Here is a 25,962-nt window from a genome sequence, read left to right on the forward strand (position 1 = left end):
ATTAATATAACATGGAGGGATAAGACAATGATAAACGTAACAGCAGCTCTGATGAGAAGATAGGTATGACAAGAAAATTAATCGTAGCTCTTGGTAATGATTGCAGAAGTAAGGAAATGTGCCACCAAAAATCACCAATTAATTATTATCATTTATTAATGCAAATGATAATCAAAAACTAATACTGTAAAAATATACAAACAATCATGAAATGATTTATTAAAATCATAATGATGACTTGGCAAATGTTTTGACAGGTCTGTTCCTAACTGACCAATTTGAGAGTTGATCAGGCACGTATTAGTCAGGCACGTATTACGTATGTACAATGCTTGCAGTACTACGGTGTAGTCCGAACATCATTATTGACCACACTAATGAGTCCATACACAGATGACTCACTGGGATCTTGCATAACATAATGCAGTCCTGATATTAGCATAATTAAGGCTTGGCAATCAAGACATTTCCCCACTGCTTATTTCTCACACCCATTATTGATACAGTTTTAGCATGATTAAGGCTTGGCAATCAACATTTTCTCCACTGTTTATTTCTCTCACCCATTATAACACAGTTATCCATCTTCTGAATTTCAGTGGTATTCAATGCATCTGATTATATTATAAACTACACTTGTAACTACATGTTCATGCAATGCAGATTGTAAGCATGTTTTTTTACAGGTATATATCATAGCTGTCAAGGTTTACCTATCACAGCAGGTCAAACCCAGACATTAATATTCATACCGAAATTGGTCACTTTTTTAGCAATTCAAATTTTCAGTGGTTTGTGTGATTCATGCATTGTTCTACACAGGATTACATTGGAGAATTAGATAGTGTTTCTGGGAATACAGGGACTACCTGAGAGGGTGCATGGAATCCAATACTGGAATGGAATAAAAAAAAGTGTTGGGTCAATACCTGAAATCAATCCAGTAGAATGACATGCCCCCTTTTTTTGTAGGACAATTAAATCGCCTCTTTCTACACAACCTGTGAACAGGATGGTGTCTGCAAACAAGAAGGACATTGTACCATTTGTGCTGCAAAACCCACACGATTGTCTCACTGTTTGCTGTCGACTATTCCAAGTCAAACCTGTTCATTGTACACCAAACCAGTATTAAGTGGGTTTTTACTAAGGTTCCTTGGTTTTTATGCAGAGAACAGTGTCTCTCAATATGAGAGCAAGTGTCTATAGAACACCACAAGTTCCTGCTGTCTTACACCACATGCAAGACACAGATTTTTCTTTTACCTCAAGCATGTGGGTGCCACACAACAAAGTAAATGAAAAGAATGCAGAAAACTTGTTTCTTTCCTATTGTATCTGCTGTTACTGATTACATATTAAAACATCACTATTTGTTCCGTTACCGATACAAAATCAAACACAAAAAGTGACAACACTGGATGCGTAGGCCTACAAGTTTACTCTGCAAGATGACTCAATTTTCTTTTTGAGATACTTAATATGGTCTCTTCCATATATACAAATTATTACTCACAAAAATGAAACAACAGCCTCCAATCACATCCAGTATTACTACCACAATTAACCATAAAATAATGGCTACTGGAGATAAATTTGCCTTTCACATATCTTCTGTAATAAAATATTTGAAGAAATATGACTGCAGACAACTATGAGGCCAGAAGAATTTTGGTTCACAATGCGTGTTGGATATAACAGAATAGGAAAGACTGTACTGTGGCACTAAAGATGGAGGACCTATTACTGTATGCACCATATATTTTGTGAGTCTAAATTTTCGCGAATCGGGAATTCCCGACAATTTCGCGAGTGGTTAAATTTGCAATCATGGAGTCTTGCACTGAAAGGAGAAATGTACACGCCTACGTCACATTCACATCAGAATCAGAGTCAATATTTTCGCGTGTCTTTAATTTCGCGAATAGCACCCGACTCGCGAAATTCGCAAAAATAAAAACCTCGCGAAATATTCGGCGTATACAGTACGTGTGTATTGGGAATCTGGGTTGGGAACAGTATATTTTCAGTATATTACACAGTAGCCTTGATATATATTCCAATCTCATAGTGCAACATGCCAATATCAGCTTCCAAGGTTTAGTCTGGGTCCATGGTTCAGTATCTCAAAGCCAATCCTGGACAAATACTTCTTGTTACTATTCACTGGGGATTGTTCTCGTTATCTCTCTCAGAGGATCATGGATATGTGCATACTACTGAACTCACACTCCAATCAGCAAATCCTTGTAACAGGATTACTGTGGACTGCTAAGAATCACATCTCCTTGATATCTACTACACAAAAACTGACACCATACAGACACTATCAAGCACATCCCAACTGCATCATCATTCTGGCTTCATCCACTCAAACAAGTGCTGGCTAATTGTATTGGTGGATGGGGCACAAATATGGAGTACAGTTGTATATCACAGTTTTGACTACAAAGCAATTTCTCTCAAAAGAAACTACACCTGTATGGAAGCACAGGAAGTGATAAGAAAGCCTTGTAACATGGATTGGTAAACATACGATGAAAATCAAATAGCATTCATCCATCGTAGTTTGAGAATTAGCATCCAAAAACATAAAACATTAGTGAGTGAAGGTTAAATTCAAAAAGAATGCTTAAGAGCCTTGTATTTCACTAAATATCTTAAAGTAAATCAAATTTGTTGACTACCTCAATATGCACATTTCCTTTCTTTGAAGACAAATGTTTTTAAAGCCTGCATGGCAGTTTGTAAAATCACTAACAAATAAGAAAGTAGGAATAGAAAATAAAAATATGGGCACCTTTTACTCATTCCTTCAATTACACTGGAGAAAGGTATAATCTATAATATCACTCACAGAGGTACGTTGATATCCACTAAAATGTCAAAAAAACTCCAGCCCCTTTCTGCCTTGATATTCTTGTTGATGCAAGATTAACACACTCTTATTAAACAGCAAGTCCAAGATGCCTACCATTGTCATTCATGTTGGCAATTTCAGCACAAAAGGTTCAGAGTTCTTATACAACAGCCAAATTAATCATTCATGATAATATCAAACCAGGATGCAATGTAAACATTGATATCATCACACTACATAAAATTTCAAAGAAAGAGTGTTGGAATTTGTCCATGATAGTAGCTATAGCATACACGTAGGTGTAAAGATAATTCTGAGAGTGTACGAAGAGTGAAGCCCCTCTTCACTAGAACTATCCCACAAAAGAACAGAAGTACAGACAATACATTCTACCATCTACTGCCACGCTCACATCTGAACATCCTACTCTAGTCCTGCATCTCTCCTCCCAAGCCACTCTCAAGGTAAAACATACAAAGCAAGAGAGACGTGGGATAGTGCTCAATTAAGGGGAATCAAAATAGGAATAATTTTTCAGAGGCCCACAGGGGGAAGTCGGTGTGCAACTGCAAATGAGATGTCTTGTATAGATTCAAGTGCAAGCAATCTGAAATGCAGGTCAAAAATTGAGTTGCCTACAGAGGTACAATGTGTACAGTGTAAGTGTTCTATTTCTCTTATGGTAGCACAGAGTTTGTTATACGATCAAAGACGTGTGTTTTCATCAGATTAATGAAACAAAATATGTTTTTCTACTCTCAATTCACACCATGATTAAAGATAAGAATCAAGTTATTATGAGTATTGATTTTACAGCAACAATTGTCATGGTGGGGCTCACAAGCCTATTTGCGAATAGATTTTAGATAGCATTGCATTGACCTACAGATACTGTAGCTACAGAACAAGGAATGTATTGCTGGTGGCAATTTTGAATGCATTACACCACAGTAGCTTCCACCAGACCAGAATGAATCCTTACACTATGCACTTATGCAGTATCATGGTTCATAAAAAATGGCAATCTATACAATAAACCATTAGATGCACAGTTTGACCCCAAAGCTGTTAGACAAATATGCTCATTGTTATCAACTATACAAAGAATTGTGTGCAAAACGGGCAAACACAGCCAAACCCGCATACGGTACCTCATTTGATACTCAAAACAGATTTTATCAATTATTTTCTATTGGTAATTTGATTGCAATAACTTTGAATCCAGCCAAAAAATAATGCTTATAAAAGTAGCATGTACATGTATTTGTTTGAAAACTGGGAGAGGTTTTCATCTTATCCTTATACCTGTGATGCTGATAATAATCAGCTTTTTTCCCATTTTGCAAATAACCAGATGCTTCATTTGTGCTTACTGCTGCTCAACCTCACTGCAAACACAGCTGGTTGGTAGCTTTGTTACATCTATGTATGGCTTTTCCAGCTTTTTAACTGAAATACTGGTTTGCACTGCTGTGGTACGTCTGATAAATGATGTAGTACACATACATGGTGTATGAGTTTCCACTCCACTGTCACATGTAGAGTACATCTGACGGGCATCTGGCTCCCACATCATATCTATCACAGTCCAGACAGCACCAAGACTGGCAGAGAAATACACCCATCACTCACTTTTACCCACACTTGGGACGGCACCAGAAGATGAGGAATATTGTTGCCATGGCTACCGTGCAAACGGCATGGCACATAATGGATGACTGGCTGCACCCCTCTATGAATTAATGAAGATGGAACGGGGCAGGCAACATCACTAGCTGTTTCCCACTCAATTGGGGGAGCCACTCGGAGGAAGGAACTGGAAGACAATTTTGTAGGATTTTTTTTTTGGGGGGGGGGAGGGGGGAGGTGGTGCACCGACAACCAACAACGGGAATGACAGGAAATCACATCAATACCTATCATAGTGACAAGCAATTTTGCTCAATCAGATAACCTAGCTGGAACTACATTGTACAGTACAGCAGACTGGGGACAGAGGGCAAATCCTTGATATTAGGTAAAGTAGACCTCTTGATTAGAGCCAAATTAGATTGAAGAAAACAGACTAGATTCTTCTCCTTTCCCTTGTATGGAAGAATATGATAAAGAATATAAACTATATATGGAAAAGTACACTGACATTAGAATTACTCAGTGTCATTTCCTTTTATCACTAAATGCAACCAATATCCTATTCCTATTAACTGTCCATGTGATGCTTTATTATCATATAAATTCATTTTCTAATTTCACTCGTAATAAAATATCCCTATCCATAAACATTTCATGATCTAATTGATGCTCCTAATAAAATCAGTAATTACATCAGCAGCTCATTCCAAAAAAGAAGTACATGAATTGAAATAAACAAGCACAAACATATTGAACAAAAAAACAGTTTGAAATATAATAACTCATCAAATCACATATACATGTAGTAAACACTCCAAGGTTATCATATTATAACGATGGATATATGTTCAGTTTTTTGTTCTGCTACATACAATTTATTCTTTTCAAAGAAGAGGCCATGTTTTACAAACATCATCTCCAAGATAAAGGAAAAAACATTATTATTTGCCACTCGATGATTCCTGTTTGTTATGATTTTGACAGGTTCATCATCCTCATGTATGACAAGCACATATCATGATTTTTTTTTTTTATAGGCTCTCAAAGATTTTCAAAAGAATGTTATGATTATGGATACTGGCATTACATCATCATCATCATTATTATTATTATTATCATTGCATTTTTTGGGGGGTTTTTGTTTTCAGTGTTGCATTTGTTGGTGCTTATTTAATACTATCCTTACTTTTAACAATAGGACCTACTAAATACGCATTGAGGAATTATTAAAAGGATTAAAGGGGCTGTACAGTACTGGTTGAGGTAGGGATTTACATTTTTTACATTCCTAAGTGAGATAATGAGAAACCTCTTATGAGATATGAGAGAGCATGTGATTTTAAGAAGGATTTCAACGTTTATTTGATGAAAATTGGTTTTCAAATGGCCGAGATATCCAAAAAAGTGATAATAATAAAAGACTACAGGCCACAACTTTATTATGATCTCTTTGTTTCACCTTGTTTTTGGATATCTCGGCCACTTCAAAACTGATTTTCATCAAATAAACTTTTGACACACCTTAGAATTGCATGCTCTTTGACACCTCAGAGTGGTTTCTGAATATCTCACAAAATGTTAAAAGCTAAATCCTCACCTCGACCAGAACTGTACACACCCTTTAAAAGATTAATAGTACAGCTACTTTTTTTTATCAGAAAGGCCTATGATTGGTCCCATTAACAAATTACTCCCAAAATTACTACTAACAGGAGTCTGGGGTGAAAATATAAAGGCAGGACTGATGAAACATATAATCCCAAAATATGGTGGGGAAGGGGACCAAATGGGAAATGAGAGTAGTGACAATGAAGGTGTGTCAAGAAATGAAATCAACATCATACAGCTTCAGCCTACATTTTGTACATCCTCAAGGTTGCATGAGATGTCCTGCGTCACAGACAATCACTGGAAAAGATGATATGACAACTTGGAAAACCAGCAAAATACAGTCAAAACTTTAGGACGATACATGCAGTGCACATATAATATTTCTTTCGGTATATGAAAGTAAAGACCAGCATGGGATGTATCAGCATACTGGTATATGTACAAAAACTTTGTATGTGGGACTGGGATCTGAGCGTATAACTGTCTCCAGTTTCGGTCACAAAACATGTTTGTGACCACAATCTGACACCATCCAAGTGACACATGAATGATTCTTCTTGGATAGGTACTGTGTAAGAGACCTGAAAACCTTGTACACTGTACAATGTAAACACATCTAATAGTTTTAGAAAGTAAAAGACTGTTCTGTTCACTAGATATGCAACATCTCTCATAAAAATCTAAAATCACTGATATCAAATCTACTCCGACAATGCTTTTGTTTTACTGCTTGAATCTTCATATCTAAATTCAAAAACGCAAACATTATATCCACTGGCAGAAATATTTTACAAACAAGTGGGAATGGGGGTGTTATTTTTCAGCCCAGGCATTTTAAAATGAGAGCTATGGCACAGAGACAAAGTATCAGCTTACATTGCCAAGAGGCACCAAAGTCCGCCGCTTTGGGGTGATCGCTGACGGAGATGAGAGCATGATGATGCATCCAGATTTCTCCCTCTCTGTTTTTTTTTTTTTCTTGTCGAGGGGAAAGGTCAAGAGGTCGGCAGGTCAGGATGAGGTCATTGCCTTCACAAATTCAAGGGGTGAAAAATCCCTTGGCACAATCTAGAATGTATGGAAACAGAGCACTTGTATTGTAAAGCAGGTAGCTGTTCATAAAAGCAGAGTTGCCTGAACTTCCTGAGCTCTGTTCATTCCTTCATATTCCGGGTTAATTCCAACAAGTAGATATATCCAGTAAATCTAAGAGAAAGCACATGTGCTGAATTACTCTTTTTGTTTTGAAACTAGGACTAGCATTCACACCCATAAATCTTGAAAACACAATACTGAAAATCATGCAGCATTATGGGAGCACCAGCTCTGCAATGAAATCCTACGGAATGTGAGGTTCTCCTGTCTTTGATATTGAGCGAGGTGTTAATTCCCAGCAGAAAGTGTGATCAAAATGTCAGTCAGTCAAGCCAAAAGTCAGGTGAGATGTGTCACATTGTCATGGAAACTTGTTGAAATTCATGCACCATGGAATGAATAAGAGAACTTGTCCAGGGACTTGAATGTATTGCACCATGCCATCACTAAATCCTGATTAATACTGAGCACACCATTGGCGTTAATTCATAGCACCTACGGCCAATCACATCATTGGAATCTGTCAAACAAATCTAGTGCAGCTGGCTCTACACACACTGGCTGCTAGCTATCACTATCAGTGGTGGAATCCACACATGCCCACAAATGCGTGGCCACAAAATCTTTCCCGCATGTCGTAATGTCCACAGCGTAGATTAAAATCCAGGGATCCAACTGCCTGCAATCATGCGTATATCCTTCATATTCCAGGTTTATGGCTATTCCATTCAAGCACCATTTAGATCCTTAATCCCTTCATAAGACACCACAAAACACAATTCCTGGATCGAGTTGATGACAATGTTTACGCAGCCGACGACTTGCTTTGAAATGCCAATAGCCACATGCACAACTGGATTCATGCAGTGATAATCTCACAGTTCTTTGGTGGGTAGAGATGCTAGAAAATACACATTGAATGATGTGTTATGAAATCCCTCCTCCACAATGATATAATCATAGAATCTCTCTACACGGTCAAACATATCAAGTAAATGTCAAAGCCACAACAAGCTGCTAACATTCTATTCAGTGGCTTCCATCATGAATGCACTGGATGTGCACTGGCTTTTGTGATAGGCACACGTGTTGCCAGAGCAGGTGGTGGTTGGTTGTATTCCACGATGTTGGAGCAGGATCCACGTAAATACTGTGATACAATCATCCAGCCTCCAAACCATAGCCTCCTCTCGCAAAAAAAACGCAGATCAGATGACACCACTGTCCTACTCCCTGAAAAGCTGGCAGACGATTGATGCACAGTTCGTTGGGGTACTGTCTGAGCTGAATGTAATGAGTAGAGGGGGCTTGCAGCCCAGCCAGCCAGCCAGCTCTCTGAGTAATTACTCCTACCAGGGAGGTGTTTCCTCTCACCTCCCTGCTCCTACACACCGCCACGCTCACACACAGGACACACACACACACACACATACACTGATGAATGGCTTTGTGTGTGTGTGTGTGTGTGTGTGTGTGTGTTGTGTATGTCACTCAGTATTGTGTTGATTGGGAATGAATTGTGTATGTGTGTGGTGAAGAGCACGTGCCAGCTGATGTAAAGTGTGAGAGCAAGGATAAATGCACCTGCCTGCCACAAAGATGAAATAGATCGTCCCAGGTGACTTTTTGAAGAGGGGGGGGGGGGGGGTGGGTGTGGAGGGGAGGGGCATAGAGTTGACGTTCAGTCCTTTTTTCCCCCTCTTTGGCTTATCTTCGCCTAAGGTCCAAAGTTCTTCACCGTACAAAGATGGGGAATAGGAATGGAATATTTTCCACTTTTACAAAACAAAGGCAGAAGATAACAAATTTGATCCCAGAGTTCAAACTGATTATGTTTCATGAGTCACACTAGAACAAGAAAAGGGTCTCTCCTCTGCAACAATGGGGTGGTGTAGGGTGGGGGTTGTGGTAGAGGGGAAGGGCTTCTGGATTTTAATCTTAAGGGGTTTTACAGTCTCCCCTTAATGAGCTGGAAATAATCGCACAAAGGGAATGAAGTTGAGCAGAGAATGGAAAGAAAGAGGAGACAGCCACTGAAGTCATGGCTGATCTCTCTTTGCTTGAACACTTCAAAAGGCTATTGTTTGGGCCCACTGGACAGTGGATTTGAGGGGAAAGATTAAAAAGAAGAAGCAGACGGATTTGAACAAGAGTAAAGGGAGGTTAACCATCCTGAGGTGTTGAACAGACAGTGGAAGAATGGGATACTGAAGAGATGAGAACTTTCTACACATCTTGCAATTCACAGACAACAATCAAACCCTACAACAACAACAACACTGACTAAACAAAGAGAAAGAATTCTGTTTCCCAAGATACACCTCATTCAGTTTTCTCATGGCATGCTTCCTACCTCTGATTATTGTTATTATTTTTTTTGGTAAGCCTATCATTGTCTGTTTCATAAATAATGACAATCATTTTCTAAAATCAAGAAATTAATTGACCTTCTTTAAGATATCAATTCTACTGTCAAAACAACTATCATCACACATGGAGGTATATCTTCATATCTTGAAGTAGCATGCAATCAACTCAATGGTTATATTTTATGCATCGTATTAGCCTCACATTTTCTGTAATAATCAAATAATTATCAATTAGTGGGTGGTTTATCACAAAAATAGAACAAACAAACTAATCATGGGGTACTAGCTCCTTGTTTCTTTAATCTTTAATTACACCTGTCCTGATATCTATTGGTTGTTGTGAGTTCAAAGATCGACAACGGCCGGGCTGTACCATGGCCAGTGATGCCGCGTACGCTTTGCCCGCCCACTGATTTGCAATTCTACATTCGGACGCAGTTCCATCCCCCTGTCGAGTGGCGTTTCTCATCTTCACAGTTCTATTGATTCTCTTGTCAAGGCCATTCCGCTCTTGCACGCGCTTCTCTCGCACAACTCTCGGTCAAATATTTGTTCACAAAATAACATAGGAAGAGAGGAGAACAACGGAAAAAAAGACCCCCCCAAAAAAAAAAGAAAAAAAAAAGGAGAAATGACAACCACTGCAGAATGGCATCAAAGGAGGGGGGGGGGGGGGCATAATTGACTGTTGTTATTGTGCTTTTTTTTCTTTCTTTGTGCCAATGGCCATGTTGTGTCAGCTTTGTTTATGGAGAAAACAAAGGATGAAAATGAATGCTAACTTCAGGCAGTCCCGCTGCAGCTATATATAGGCTTTCTCTGCAGCTAAAGTAGTGGATATTACAAAAGATGCATGATTGGAATTTCAGAAAAATTCTCTGAAATTAGCTTGATTCTTTGTAATAGATACAGGGATATAGATGTATAACTTTGCACCTGGAAATTCTTTGGTTGTGAAAATATAAATAACTCAATTCAAAGCAAACTTGAATGCCAACAGGAATAAAAATACAACACTCAAGAGCCAACAATTTAGCAAATAAGGCAACCAACTCATAAAAACAAAAAAAGCATCAAAATGAGTTCATGCTGATCAAAATTGAACTCTAAGTGCCTCCCTCTTCTTTCAAGCATGGAATTTCTTAGAACTGTACAGCAAACTGCCAGAACTATTTATATCATTCCCCCTCCACCCCCCCCCCCCCCCAAAAAAAAGTACCATTAAAAGCTATCTCCCTTTCTTTTGATCAGAGCACGTCAGGGAACCCCAGGCAATTTGTGAGAGAAACACAATAATTTTTCAGAAGCTGGCATCAAGGGGAGCAGTAACCAGCATCGTTATTAGTTAGATTTCATCCTACTGTGTGGACTTTTTTCTCACTGGAGGTTCATGAACTTGCAAGAACTACTGCTGGGAGCGTTCTGATCAGCAAGTCACAAAGTGTGTATAATCTGTAGAGTATTTTGACAGCAAAATTGCATTTCTGAGGGTAAGGGATTGCCTAAAATTAAGTTTAAATGGCTGATTAGCCAGTTCATATAAGCCAACTTCAAAATGAAATAAGGTGAAATAAAGACTGGATAAGCTATTGTGCCAAGAAAAGCAAAACCTAATGAAAAACTTTTAAAAAAAGAGACAAACATAAATAAACAGACCCAACCTGCTATGAAAGACTATGAAAGATCTATGAAATGGGAAGAATCACAGAGGGTTTTATATGTATTTGTCTGAATACTCATCAGCACTGATATCATTCATTAGTAAATGTTACCTTCCCATTGTGCCATTTATGTTATTGCAATTTCCATGTGGTTTCCATGCCAAAAAATGTTTTTCATTTGCATTGTGCGCCGATCTCGCAAAGCCAACAGAAAATAGGTTTCGAAGTCATGGACCATTAAACAAAAAAAATCTGAATCTGAATCTAAGTCTCCAATAAAGAATTGAGGAGAGAGGGAGAGGAAATAGCGAAAGATTGGCCTGGATCACGAGGAAGGCACCTTCGCACCGTTACACGCTCAATTGGAGGGAGCAAGAATCGGAGTGCATAATGAAGTCGGTCAGATGGGGAACATAATAAGCCCTTTCTTGTAGACACTGCAAATTGCATTCTGAAGTACGGAGCACTCAACGAGAACTGATTTGATTCGACATGTCTCTAGACATGTACGTATGTAGGTGCAGCAGGAAAGCTCTGGTTTCACAGTAAAGCCGCATGGACTGAGCATCTCAGGTGACGAAAAAGTCACATAATGCGGTTCACTACGCACTGTACAATGCCTCTACCTACACGATTAACCCTATGCATCTCAATCAAGGAGTGTCTTACACTACTTGCCTGACTGAAATGTTTGCTGCTCAGAATAAAAGACACAAGTTATTTTCTGGAAATTCATACCATTTTGCCCGATACAGAAGACGTGACAGATTAAAGGAGAGTTAAACACAAGTTTACAATTTACAGCAAAAATTTCTTTCCATTTACACGGTATTTAATATTTAGATAAAAAGTATCCTCGGTACTCTGAGAAATATGCCTCAACAAGTTATACTCCTTGTCCATCATATATTTAGTATGTACTGTGAACAATATGTTAGTGACTAATTTGGATTGAGGGTTGCTCGTAATAAAGCAGGCAGACATTTCAAGGAAATACATATTTGTGAGACGCAGTACAGTCACTCTGCATTATGTATTCAGCACAAGCTAAATCGAGGAAATGCCATTAAACGAGCAGAAACAGTTCATGTTGACTCACTATTGTTCATTTCCATCACTGTAGAAGTAAATCGGATCATACCACAAATTCTGCACAGCTATTAGATCGGCTCATACTGATGAATTAGATGGATGTGTGTGCCTCACACCAATCTGCGCTGCATCATGACTAGTGAAGCATTTTATGATTCTAAGAGCAATTCAGGTGATGTTAAATCAGATATCATGCTGTCTATGTGACAAAATTCACAGATTTGCCTCCAGAAATTTTGCTTCACATGGACACTCTATATTCTGCATACTCAACACTCTCTTAATAGTGAATTAACACATTTTTCATTCTAATTTGGGTCTGTCTTTTCAGCAAATTTCCTGATGTGGAACATGTCATTCTATAGAATAAGAAGGATAAGTGCATAGCACATCTAGGGCTATTTTGATGGCATATTTTCTTTGCAACAAAGGAAATCTCCATCTCAGCAACAGAGAAGGCAAAGTGGGGCAAAACATTCTAAAAATAGATTGTATTTTGTCAACAAAGTATCAACTTTCAAATGTGAGAAGTACTTCAAATTGAAAGGGAACTTTTCAGCAGATGATCTGGGTAGGTTATTATTTATGTTCATCATAAACTCAACACTAAATGTACTCGACCTCTCACAGTAAATCTTGTGTTTGTATCAAAATTTCTAATTCTTTCAGATATAAAAAGAAAGGACATTGGAAGAGCTACATCAATCGACATCACTGATTGGAAAAAATAGAAGCCGAGAGTGCTTTATTTAAAGATTTCTTCTGTAGCAAGCAAATTTTTGTGTTAGCCTAACCAAGTAAAAGAAAAGCAATGTTTGTGACAGCATTCTAACTAATATGGTTATGGTTTTAATTTGCAAAATAAACGAAGGGGGAGTCTCAAACAGGTATCACTCTATTGCAGAAACTAGAATGACTACCATTAGAGGTTGAAATGACCAGATTTGGTCAGTAAGAGTTCAAGAATCACAAATTGATCATTCCTTGTGAAAAACATGAGGAGAAATTACTACATATCTGTCCAATGATATTAGAATATTATATTCACACTAATCATGAATGACTGGATATTGATCCAGAGTATTCAAAATAAAATGATCACAAACTGTTCTTTAGCAGTGAAAACAAAATAATCATTACTGCCCTACAGATGTTCAAAGGAACTGAATTTGATCAATACGTTCCAAGGATAATTTGTAATATTTCCACAGCAATCTGAATCTATCTATAGTAATTTAAAAAAAAAGCAGTCATACTTTAAACAGACAACAGCATTCAAGTTTTATAGGCAAGTAAGATACATTGTCTTTATTTCATCTTGCGAGTTGTCTCTTCATCTTAGAATGAATTTATTGAATGTTAGACAAATGTCATTCAAAAATGTTGTTCAAATTTTTAGTTTGATATTGGGGTCTATGCTCACTAGAGAATAGATTAGATAGGTTTGTGTGTGAGTGGGCGTCACATGTCTCACAACTGATAAAGTGGGGCATGTAGTAGACCCTCACCAACTACCACCTGTAAGGCCACCCTTTCATCTTATGACTATCATTTCTCAATGATACCATTTCTCAATGATACTTCCATTTGACTTATTTACATGCACATTTACTATTATGAACTGATTCACATCCTCATCATGATCTTCATCATTTTAGTAATCTCGAAAATCACTGCCATCATCCTCATCTGATATCATTACCATATACATCCTCCTCCTCATCATCAGCATGCTCATCATAATCATTACCATCATCATCATCATCATCATCACTACCATCACCACTACTATCACCACCACCGCCACCACCACCATCACCATTATCATCATCGTTGTCATCATCATCATCATCATCATCATCATCATCATCATCGTTACCATGATGATGATCATCAGCACTGCCACCACCTCTACCATCACCACCACCACCACCATCCTCATCATCTGTCATCATCATCATCATCATCATCATTGGTACCATTACTGAAATATCAATCATCTGCAGCGTCATTCAGACCTCAAGCACTGACTTACCTGCTGTAACTCTGCTTGTTGTTGCAGCATCTCTGCCCCGACCTCGATGGGAGGGAGGCGGGCCATGGCGGCCGATGTCCCCCTGTTCTGCTCCAGCCACTCCTGCAGCCGCTGCACGTCGCTCTGGTACTCCTTGGCCAGACGCTCGGTGTTCATCTGCATCCGCAGGTGCTCCTTCTGGTCAGCCAGGCTTCGCTTGCACGCTTCCATGCGGTTCTGCAGGTGCTGAGCCATGATGTCAAGGTGCTCGGCCAGCGGTGGGGGGCAACAGGTGGCAGAGTCCAAGGTCTGTTCCATGCTCTCCTCGATATCATTCAGTTTCTGCAGCTTGCGGTTGAGATCCAGCTGATGGTTCTGTGAGACAAAAATATGGAGACAGTGAGGACTGATTCTTGAGCCATTTGTTTCAGGAAAAGGACAGTAACAGAAGTATAGATCATTGATGCACTAAGAACATGCACTTAGAATTTGATTTTTTCATTTTCTTTGCTCAAGCAATCATGATTTATGTATTCCCTAAGATTAATGACTTCAAAAATTAAGCTCAAGATGTCACCACCATTGAAAATTCACACATTGCAAGACCATAAATTTTCAAAGACACAAAAGGTTTGGAAAAGGTTCTTTATCCTGAAGTGGCAATACAACCTCTGAGTCATAATCTTTTATGACCATCCACATTCACATAATTTGCAAATGAGAATAGACTTACATGATTCTTTATCAGCTGCTCTTGAATGTCTGCAGCCATCATCTCCTTGTCATCTTCATCATCCTCATCCTCATCCTCTGAATCTTTCTCTTTCTCCTCCTCCTCTTCCTCCTCCCCTGTCTTCTTTGCTCCAGTTCCTCTGTCCTTTCTGGCCTTCTTCTTCTTCTCCTTCTCTGCCTCCTCCTCCTCATCTGGCTCAAGCTGCGCAGTGAAACTCTCCAGCCACTGGTCAAGATGTTTCAGTTCCTGCTGGTTGACTTCCAGCCGAGCTCTGACCAGCATCTCGTCTTCTTTCTCCCTCTGCAACAATAATGGAATGACCACAGATTTATCTACTAGCTTCATGGGAAATACACTGCAGAAGGACATTTTAGATCTACTCCACATGTAAGCTATTTTTCTTTTTGTTTCTTCTCAAATGAACCAGGCACTTTTACTGGAGCAAATAAGCTTCAGAGATTTCATTTCATTTCATTTCATTTCACTTCACTGTTCATAAAATAGAAAATGTTCATGAAAAGTTATGCATATGTAGTGTCATTGATATAAAGGAGATCATTATCAAACAATTGATATAATCAGTTTGATACTACAGAAGCTTCCCAAATGAGACTTCAAGATTGGTTGGTAAACATTTTTATCTTATAGGTAAACATAAACATCCGAAACACCTTGAATTTACAGGTAATCTTGTTTAAGTAGGATGGAGCAAAATTTCACAGGTGGAATGAATGCATCTAATAAGTTGTTCAACTTGATGGCTGAAAGTACCTGCAGGTTTCTAAGGGCCTCATCAGCATCATTCTTGATCTTGTCCACCCTGTCTCTGAGGTCCGTGAAGGTATCCTGTAAGGCCTTGTCCTCTGGGATGCGAAGACTGACGGCTTTCTCCTGAACCATGCTCACATTCTCATCAAGGTCACTGCTCTCACTCATCAGGTTCTACAAGGAAGAAATAAAACATTTTTGAGGAAGAAAGATTTGCGGTGACACCATGTGTATGTGGAGATCATACACATGGTGTCACCGCAAATCTTTCTTCCTCATTTACTTCACCATGCAAACCTTCAAACAACACATAAAACATTTTTGTTTAAAAGTTGGCACTTTTAACTGGGGCACTGCTCTGAAAGTGAAAATGCTGTGGAACTACTAAAGGAATATGCGATGATTTATCACTCTAGAATTACTACGAGTATGTGTGATCAGTTGTAAAAAGTATATTTTATATCCTCTTTTTATCTGTCAAGCACTAAATCATGTGGGAGATTGGAGATCGCATGATGCTTGTTCATCCTCTGATGTGCATAATGTTGGCTCAAGCTTCTCCTCTCACACTTACATCTGTAAGAGAGGTTTTTTTTAATCCTTTATAATTCATACCTATGCTACAGGCATAAATTTAACAAACCATAACATTGTTGGAGTCAAAATAAAAGATAATTGCTTGTATGGAGATGTCACTTTTGAGGGTGAATTATGATGCATATGGGTGAACTCTGTCCTCATAAGAGTTTTTACCCCTTTGCATAAAGGCCTAGCTTTATGAATGAACATAGCAATCATTGTTGTACCTTGAGCTCTCTGATGTGCTCATCCAAGTTGCGAGCTTCCTGTGGAGTGCTCACAATCTCCTCGAGCTGTGCCTCGGTGTTGGCCAGTCGGATGTTGACCTGAGACAGGGCATTCTCGTAGTCTTCCTGCCTGGCAAGTGCCTCCTGCAGAAGCCGCTGTTTCTCCTCCATCTAGATGCAGATAGTAAGATATATTACATGTAGGTGTACATATCATATAATATCATATATCACCTATTTCATATATTAATATGCACACATAAATGATCCATAGAATTTGATCTCGGTCTATAAAGAATTGGTGTAAATACACTGAAGGCACTGTAATCTTCTCATATTTTTAAATCCTTAAGTAAATCACTCATCTTTGTCTCAATTAAAGCTCAACATATAGCACAAACCAAAGAGTACCATGAGTTTTGTTCATTGGTATCATTCTAAGGAGGACTTCAAACAGATAAACTGTCAGAAGCTAATTTTCGATGAATGAATAGTACCCTTTATTTGATGTCTTTTTGGTTATTTTCAATTTCCAGTTTTCATAAATTCATTGCAATCATATATTTCAGTAAAGAGTTCAGAGAAAATTGGGTAGAGAGAAAACCTTGACCTCAATTCTTATTTGGTATTTACCACACATCTTATCAGACACAGTAGAAACAAGTTAAGCTTAGCAAAGAGTTTTTAAAATCTCTACATTGCGATTAATAAAACAGAGAACTAAGAGAGTCTGTATGAAGCTCTCATATTCCTGATGATACTAACACCTCACTCTTGTACACAGACTTTACTACTGAAACATAAAATAATAAAAAAGAAATCAGTGCAGCAATTACATCAAACTAAAAAAGAATTGGCCTTAACAATATACACAAAATAAGAAATAGCTCACCTTATGCTGCAATGCATCCCAGGAACGATTGAGCTTATCTATCTTCTTCTTTTCCTTTGGTTCTCCACCAGGGGATTTTAACTCCTCTGGCATCAAGGAAGGTGGTGTCTCCTCACTAGCAGTCACAAGAGGCAAGGACAAGTCTCTTGACAAGGGACTCCTTGGTTCCCTTGTTGGGGAAGTACGTTCCAGTGGTTCTCTATCTTGCGGCAGTTTATCCTGTGGCACGGATTCCTGAAGGGCATATGGGTCACGTCTGGGTGATTCTGACACACTGGAAGGTGAAGGCCTATCCGATGGCTGCTTCTGTTCTTCATCAGTTTCTATAGGTTGTAATGATTCAGTGACTGGTGAGAGATCCTTCTTGAGGACAACCCTGGGTTGTATTTGAAGGGTCTGCTCCAGGAGGTCGGCAGCAGACATGAGTGGTGAGTTTTCATCGGGCATGCTGGGAAGATCTCCTCCTTCTGCCCCTTTCTCCCAGGGCACTGGGGATCCTTCAGGAGTGTAGAAATCTGTTGAATCACTGTGATATTGCTCTTCTTGAATTTCTTGGATCCTTGATGCTGGGACCAATTGCTCAGGATCGACTTCTCTTGACTGCGGCAGTTCTGGCTTGGAAAATTTCGGAAGAGGATGCCATTGGGATGGTAATGTGTCAGCTAAGTGAGCATTTTGAAGAGAATCCACAGAGCTATCATCAGACTCAATGGGAAGCTGTGAGTCACTCAGTGCCATACTGGTCGGGCGTGAATAAATTCCAGAATCCCTTGTTGGTAGTGACTGAGAGGGGTCATCTGGAAGATGGCTCACTGGGATGGCCATCATTGAATCCCCTGTCTGCATATCCTGTATCAAGAAGGGATCCTCCACTGGGTCATCGGTAAATGCAACAAGACCTTGCAGGTCATCTGGTGATGTTGCTGGAACAGCAGCCATGTCCTCACCAGTTCTTGGGTCTCTGATGATGATGGGTGCAGTATCGGTTGTTGGCTGAGTACCTGTGATGACAGGAAGTCTCTTCAATTCAGTGTCCTCTGTAATGATGTAATCCGGTGATGGCGGAGACTGACTGGTAGAACCAGCTCCAGGAATAGCTCCTGCTACACCAGTTCCACTGATAGCTGCCCCACCATAGCCAGGAAGGTCTGATAATGGGGTTAAAACATAGGCAGCACCTCTGTCTGTTAGTATCTGCTCTGTAGGTGCTTTTGCTTGTCTTGGAAGTCTACCTGAATCAGTCTCTTCTAGTGGCATCTTGTCAGACGGCCTTGCAGCATCTGGAGCAAATGGCAGATCTGCTAGTTGGGATTTATTTGGTTCAATTTCATCACTGCCTATCCATTCCTGCAAAAATGGCATATCACTGGAAGGGTGCTCTTTGTCTTTAAGGGCATCAGGAAGCAGGACTGGCTTCTGCAGCTTCTCTTCATCAAAAATGCCTTGTCCATTATCCTGTACTGCACCTGAAATGGGCTGATTTTGCGGATAGGGGGTATATGGTTGTCCCTGCTTGACTGGAGATGAATGATCACCATCATACAGCTCTGCAGGGGCCATTCTAGAGTCCATATTCTCTTCCTCAGATATACTTGGTGTTAAACTGAGATGTGTTGGTGCCTTTTCAGGTTTAACCTCTGTCCGAGTAAAAACTTCTTCAATCTGAGGCTCTGAGGCTGATATTCCAATGCATCCTAGACCTGATGTTGGATCAATTACCTTCACTGCAGGCACACCTTGTGACTCTATTGGGTACAAGGAAATATTCTCATCAAGATCATGGAGACTCTCTGCAGGAATAGCACAGAAGACTTCACCAGTTTCTGGCTTCTTGACCACAATGGGCTGGTTGGCCAAATATGGTTGTGAGCCAGTTACTGTTGGCATGTCAGTAGGAGAAGATGGAGAAAGCAAGATAAATTCTTCTGGATCTGAACAGCCACCACCTCCTGCACCACCATGTGTACTTTGGATGCCATCAGGACTAGACTTGAAGTCATCTTCTGGAACTAGGATAAAGGCAGGACCTTGGCTTGTGACCAGCTGTTGCCTAACAAGAGCACTGCTGGTGGTACCATCAGGTGTGCGATGGGACAATGGTGAGGAAGGATATACTTGTTCACTATCTTCATCACTCTCACTACCAGAGTCACTTTGTTTATCAAGGGATGTTATTCTCCTCTCTGTTTGCGGCAGGGCCTCATCAAAGCTCTTTCTTGGTCGATCAGACAAAGCATCACTTCTTTTAACTCTTTCTTCAGGAGATAAAATGCTAGGGTCTGCTACAATGCATTCATCATCAGGTCTTCTGTGCTCTGGTTGCACCACTGGTATTTGGAATTGACCATGCAGATGCTCATCGTCTTCTGAACTTGGAGGTTGTGGCAGCCCCTGATTGAAAGGGGAATCTTTAGAATCTGGATAGTGGATCACAGCTGGTGTGTCTCTGTCTTTGTCTACAAATGCAACAGGTTTTCTGTGTAGAACTCCAAGGTTGTGGATTGGGTCAGCTTTGAATGCCTGTTTAGAGTGAGGGTCTATAATTTGTATGTTTTCATTTCTTGGAGACGGCTGTGTTCCCATAACTTCTGGCAAGCTTTGGAGGGGTTCAGAGTCCGCTTTTAAAACTGTTGGATGTTTGTCTCTACTACTCTCATCAAAATCTGAGATTTGCTCATTGTCTTGACACTCAGAGAGTGGCGTGAGTGAAAATGCAGCACCAGATGAGGTGAGAATCTGAGGTAAACAGGTAGACTGCCGTGATTCAGAGTCATCCTTATCAGGTTTGTGAAATGAGACTGGATGGTCAGCCACTGATTTTGCTCCAGCTGCTATTCCAACCTCATCTGTTGAATCTTTTTCATCACGTGGTGGCTGGTCCTCTCCCTGTCCAGCTACAGAGTCGGCCTGTGATGGCTCTGTGACAAACTGGAATATGGCAGGTGTTCCAGTGATGCTGCTTGTGGCATCATCATTTTGTGACTCTTGAGTGTTTGATCCACCTGCAGAATCTGAATCATATCTACGTGTGTTGCATGGATCACTTTGTTCATGCCTGCCTGCAGAATCCACTGGTTTCCATGGTGATTCTACAAACACATTGCTCTGGTCATCATCACCCACCTTTCCATCATTTTGGGAAGTGCTTACTGATCCATCTGCAGAATCCAAACCAGATCTACATGTTTTGCTGGGGGCATTTTGTTGATGCCTGCCTACAGAATCCACTGGTTTCCTTGCTGGTTCCGCTTTGCCCTGGTCATCATCACCCAACTTTCTATCATTTTGGGAAGTGTTCTCGAAAGTACCAGATGGAATTGCAGTTCCACGTAGCTGTGTAACTGGATTGTATATTGTCATAACTGGGTCCTCTTTACTATCATCCAAGAATGCAGTTACGCCACTGTTCATATCATCAACATCTTCCATGGGCACGGCATCCATGATCTGTCCCGAGTCTGGATCCCGGATGGTTATAAGATCATGTAGTGTTTGTAACTCCCTTTCTCCGGTCACATTTGGGAAAGGTTCAGTTAATTTTTCTTGATTTGCCAGGACATAGTCAACCTCTGGATCACTCTCTCCTGCACTTGGTCCACCCTGCCTAGGCTTGAGAGTGTATGCTGGACCATGGTCTGTAACTACCTGGTAGGCAGCAGGTTCTCCAGGCACTGTTTCCTTGGATTTGACTATATCACTCCCATCAGAAGTTGCATATGCCACAGGCACAGACAGGGATTTGAGGGTAATAGCTCGTGGGGGAGCACTGAAGGATGGTCCAGTTCCTTCTGATGGAGTTACAAGGCTTGAAGATACTCCATGGCTCAGGGGGTGCTGCATAGGATCATCAGAGGGCACAGGAGTGGTTGGAAAAGCAACAATCTCAGATTCCGCTGACGGATGATAGATGACAACTGGCTTGGACAGATCTGCAGTCTCCGGGAGATAGAGACTGGGTTTCTCTGCCAAATCATTGACATTTTGGGCAGGTTCAGCAACAAACTTCTGACCAGACAGCTGGTCAAGGATCTCAATTGGCCTGATGTCTGCAGCCCTTCTTGAACCTGTAATTGCTGCTGCTTTTGCAGGTCTGGCTTCATCAGATATCTTATACTCCATCACATCCAGATCTTTTGGGGTGTCTGCCGGCGGAAGATATCCTGGGGCCTGACCTTCATCTGATACAGGTTGGAGAATGTACGCTGGCCCTTTGTCAGTCACCAGCTGGGAGACAGGTCTATCTAGAGACTTATCACTTGGTTGCGTAGTAGATTCTTCCTCAGTCATGACCGATGGCAAATCTTTAGAGACAGCAGTCATGTATGATTGTTCTAGGCGAGGATCAACTATCTTTACTTGCTTTGAGTCAGAGTGTGTTAAGAAGGCAGTTATGCCTTGTTTCAAATCCTCAGGGTTGAAAACAGGAATGGCTTCCATGAGTTCCCCTGATGCTGGATCTGTGACAAAGAGTGGAGCTTCAGAAGGTGAAACAGGTGTAGTTCCTATGATGTCAGGTACACCATCATACTGTATGGGCTGGATTTTTCTGGTTTCTTCTGAGTCATCTCCAGCATCACCAGGACTAGTGCCATCGCGGCCTGAAGAAAATGTACGGGACCCGAATCCGACAGGCCGCAGCTTATACGCTGGTCCTTGGCTGGTCACAATTTGTGCTTCACTTGTCAGTGGCTCTTTATGTGCTGTCTGTGCTGGAGGCTGTTGTCTAGCCATATCTGCATCAGACTCTGGAGGCATTTTGTGTGAAATGGCATGAGCAGGTTGTACCTCACTTGTCAGTGGCTCTTTGTATACTGTCTGTGATGGAGGTTTTTGTCTAGCCATATCTGCATACGACATTGGAGGTGTTTTGTGAGAAATAGCTTGAGCGGGTTGAGGAGATGTCAAGTCAGAACTTAATGGCGTCCTCAGAGTCCCTGGAAGTTGTGTGTAGGCACCATCATTAACAGGTTCTGTACATTCATCTTTTTCCTCACTTTCTGGCTCATCCTGTACACCAGCAGGCTGAAGATCTGATGCATGTTTGATCTCTCGAGTCCTGGCACTGTCTGCACCATCACTCTCAGGGGTCAGTAATCCACTCAAAAGAGCTGGGGCTACCTCGACAGGCTTTATTTTTGAAGCAGTCACACACTCGTCTACAAGAATTGGCTGATCTGCCTGAGGCTTTGCCAGAACTGCCACCTTGTGCTCTGGATCCAATATTTCCATTTCTTTGGTGAGTGGATTGACCACGTAAGCTGTCATGCTACTCTTGATATCATCAGGACGATCTGTTGGTACTGCCTCCATAACCTTGCCAGTTTTCGGATCTGTGACAGATATCGGCTTACATGCTTCAGAGAGAGGTACTCTGTCGATGATTGTTGGTGTCTGATATGGAGCTGTCTGAGAGATGACATAACGCGGCTGGTCATCCCCACCACCAGGTGCACTTCCATCCTGTCCAGGTTCTCCAACTATGGAGCTTGAACCGACAGGACGTAGCACATAGGCGGGCCCCTTGTCAGTAATGATTTGATGTGGTACTGTGGAGGTAGTATCTGTCATACCCTCCTTGTTAAATGGCAGTGTCTCTGGGGGAACTGATGTGTCCAGTGATTCGGTATCTGCAATTTCCTGAGAGGGTCTGGTGGGTGTGGTTGCAGGAATCTTCCTGGGCTGTTCAGTCCCACTCTCTTGGAGAGACCTCTTTGGTGACTGCACCACCTCCATTGGCTCCAGGTGGATGGGATCTGCTTCTGAGGCCAGAGCATCCATGGCAAAGTTCAGATTGCTATCCACCTCATCCTGACCAAGATCTGGTAGTGCTCTCTTTGCTGGTGGCTGATCTGTGGAGTCATCTTGATGCCTCTTTGCATCCGGTGACGTCCCAACAGTCTCGGGTGAGAACGACCTCCAGGGAGTCCTTATAGGAGAACCCCTCCTCATTAAGCGTGCTCCTACACCAAACTCCGGTGTAGCAACCATTGGTGGTCCTGGTGGGGTCAAGGTAGCCACTGATGACTGTCTGAGGTCTGACCTCTTGGCTGCAGCTTCCTGAAGCTCTTGGCTCTTCTTGTTTATTTCGTCAATCTCTTCTTCATAGGCCTGGATTTCACTTGCAAGTTCCTGCAGAAAAGACAACAATTGATAATATTCAACTAAGTGATTAGAACACAATATGCATGAGACATATACAGTTGTTTCTAGTACCACATATCTTTGCTAAAATTTACATCCACTGCTCTAGTGTTAAGCATAAATTACCCTTGAGCAGTCCATCAGAGGAATTTTGTGCTGCACAGGACATGCCACAAAATGTTTCTAGAATTGTTAGATGTGTACCTTTCCCTGGCCAATGTCATGATCTATGCAATTTAATAGCAACTCACTTTGTGTTGAGCAATCTGTTCCTTGATTTGTTCCATGCTTGTTGGTTCCACTGGTGTTGCCATAGCATCCTGTGCCTTCTGAATCTTGGCTTCCAGTATTTCCAATTGATGATCATACTCCTCCTGAACACACAAGGCAGAATATATGTTACAACTTAAAGATCTTTAATTAAAGTAAACTGCATTCTCTGTGCGATGCACAATAAACTGACACTGTAATAATGCTTAAATGATTTGTAAAACAATATTGCTACAATGTATATTATATGTTTTAAAAGCTTGTTAAGCAGTGTTTCGAGCTCTCTACTTTAGGATTTATTTGGTATATTTTTCACATTCCATGACAAATTCAGGCAATCACAATGTACACTTGTGCTTTTCTGAAGACCCCTGAACATTGATTTGGCAGTCTTTAAAGATGGAGGAGTTCCACATACAAGCTCAGATGGCATTATCACTTCAGAACTTAGCAGTGAGACACATCTATGTAACGATATTGAAAAAATGCTGTCAAGCAAATACCTCTCAACAAAGTAGTGACTATATTTCCTAGATAATGTGTGGAGATAAAAATTGCAATCTTAAAAAGGACTACCAGGTCTTTGTTTGTGAATAGTGCAATAGTGCATTGCGTACGACAAATAATTACATTATGAAAACTGAGTCGTTTCCCAGTGTTGATCAACCATTCTTTGAAGGATATACCACAACAAAAACTGATAATTAAGGGTGAATTTTTTACCTGCTGGATCAAGGACTTTTCCAAGACATCTCCATGCTGCGTGGCCACAGCTCTGATCCTGGAAATCTCCTCTTGGAGACCTATCAGCTGAGGGTCTGTAATCTTCTCAGTGGCCTCTTCTTCCTCCTCCTCTTCATCATCACCGTCGATCTCACTGCTTGTTTGGCTACCGGGTGTGAGGTCAGCATGGGCGGCATTCAGGTCTTGTAGACGCTTCTCAGTAGCGTCCAATTTTTCAAGCACCTCCTGGAAAATAAGATTGAGAATTACATTTAATCACTTTCCAGCCTGGACACAGATGATCACTGGGCAGTCAAACATTTGTCTTATTTTTCTTAAATCTTACCTCCCCACATGAAATTCATTCAAAAGAATCATTTTCTTGGGGAGAAGACTGAAAGCTTAAAGTGAAATAGAAGAAGGAAAATATGCAATGATATGCAAATGCCAGAGATCTGAAGCAGGAAAAGAAAATTATTTATTTCCTATGTACAAGAATGACTTCCTTTTTTTTTTAATGGATTTTTTTATAATGGATTTTTATAAATGGATGCTGAGTAAAATTATGATAAATACCCTTCTAAGCAGCAGAAGTGGTTAAATATGACTTCAATATTTAGTGAATCATTACTTATGTATGACAGACAATAACATCCTGAGGCAGAAGAAATAATGATGTTCTGCTCAAAGTGTTATTTCCATGGCAAACTCTAAGTAACCTGGTGGAGCAAATCACCGTTGTCAGTGATCAGAGACTAATGAGAGGGATGGGGATACCTTCTGTTTCTCCAGTTGGTCGCCAAGCGACATCCGTTCCAGGTCTGGGGACAGCATCCTCTCCTTGGCATCCGCTATCTTGTGGTAGAGGTCATTGACTCTTCCTTGGTAGTTCTGCCACCTCTTGGCGGCGCCCTCCAGGGATGCCTTCCGCTCTTCAGCAGCGGCGACGGTGTCCACGATGCCATGGTTCAAATTCCTTGCGGAGTCTTGGTAAAACGGGTCATGGCACACCTTGGTGAGAATGGCTGAAGAAGACGTCAGAAGCTCACCGATGTCGCTTGTTTCTGGAGCATCAGCGAGCAATGTCTGGATCAGAAAGAAGAAATGATTATAAAATGCTCATGATATGATGATGACGATAACTATGACAACACCAATGATGATAATGATACTACTACTACTACTACTACTACTACTACTACTACTAATAATAATAACAATAATAATAATAATAATAATAATAATAATAATAATAATAACAACAACAATAATAATAATAATAATAATAATGATAA

At 40.6% G+C, this 25,962-nt stretch overlaps 1 protein-coding gene across 1 annotated transcript in view; it reads right to left on the reverse strand.

Annotated features, from left to right (window-relative positions):
• LOC139738908 (uncharacterized) overlaps positions 1–25,962 on the reverse strand; it is a 169,998-nt gene that overhangs the window by 104,380 nt on the left and 39,656 nt on the right. The window contains exons 35-42 of the mRNA XM_071649540.1: positions 25,445–25,753; positions 24,668–24,913; positions 23,926–24,048; positions 17,534–23,662; positions 16,642–16,812; positions 15,839–16,009; positions 15,068–15,367; positions 14,356–14,709 (exon numbers count right to left, since the gene is read on the reverse strand). Coding sequence (XP_071505641.1) covers positions 14,356–14,709; positions 15,068–15,367; positions 15,839–16,009; positions 16,642–16,812; positions 17,534–23,662; positions 23,926–24,048; positions 24,668–24,913; positions 25,445–25,753 — 7,803 coding nt within the window. The remainder of the gene's footprint in view (positions 1–14,355; positions 14,710–15,067; positions 15,368–15,838; positions 16,010–16,641; positions 16,813–17,533; positions 23,663–23,925; positions 24,049–24,667; positions 24,914–25,444; positions 25,754–25,962) is intronic.

This window comes from Diadema antillarum, unplaced genomic scaffold (genome assembly GCF_040938485.1).
Source record: "Diadema antillarum isolate AM-2024a unplaced genomic scaffold, OU_Dant_1.0 scf00000029, whole genome shotgun sequence".
Lineage (NCBI taxonomy): Eukaryota > Metazoa > Echinodermata > Echinoidea > Diadematoida > Diadematidae > Diadema > Diadema antillarum.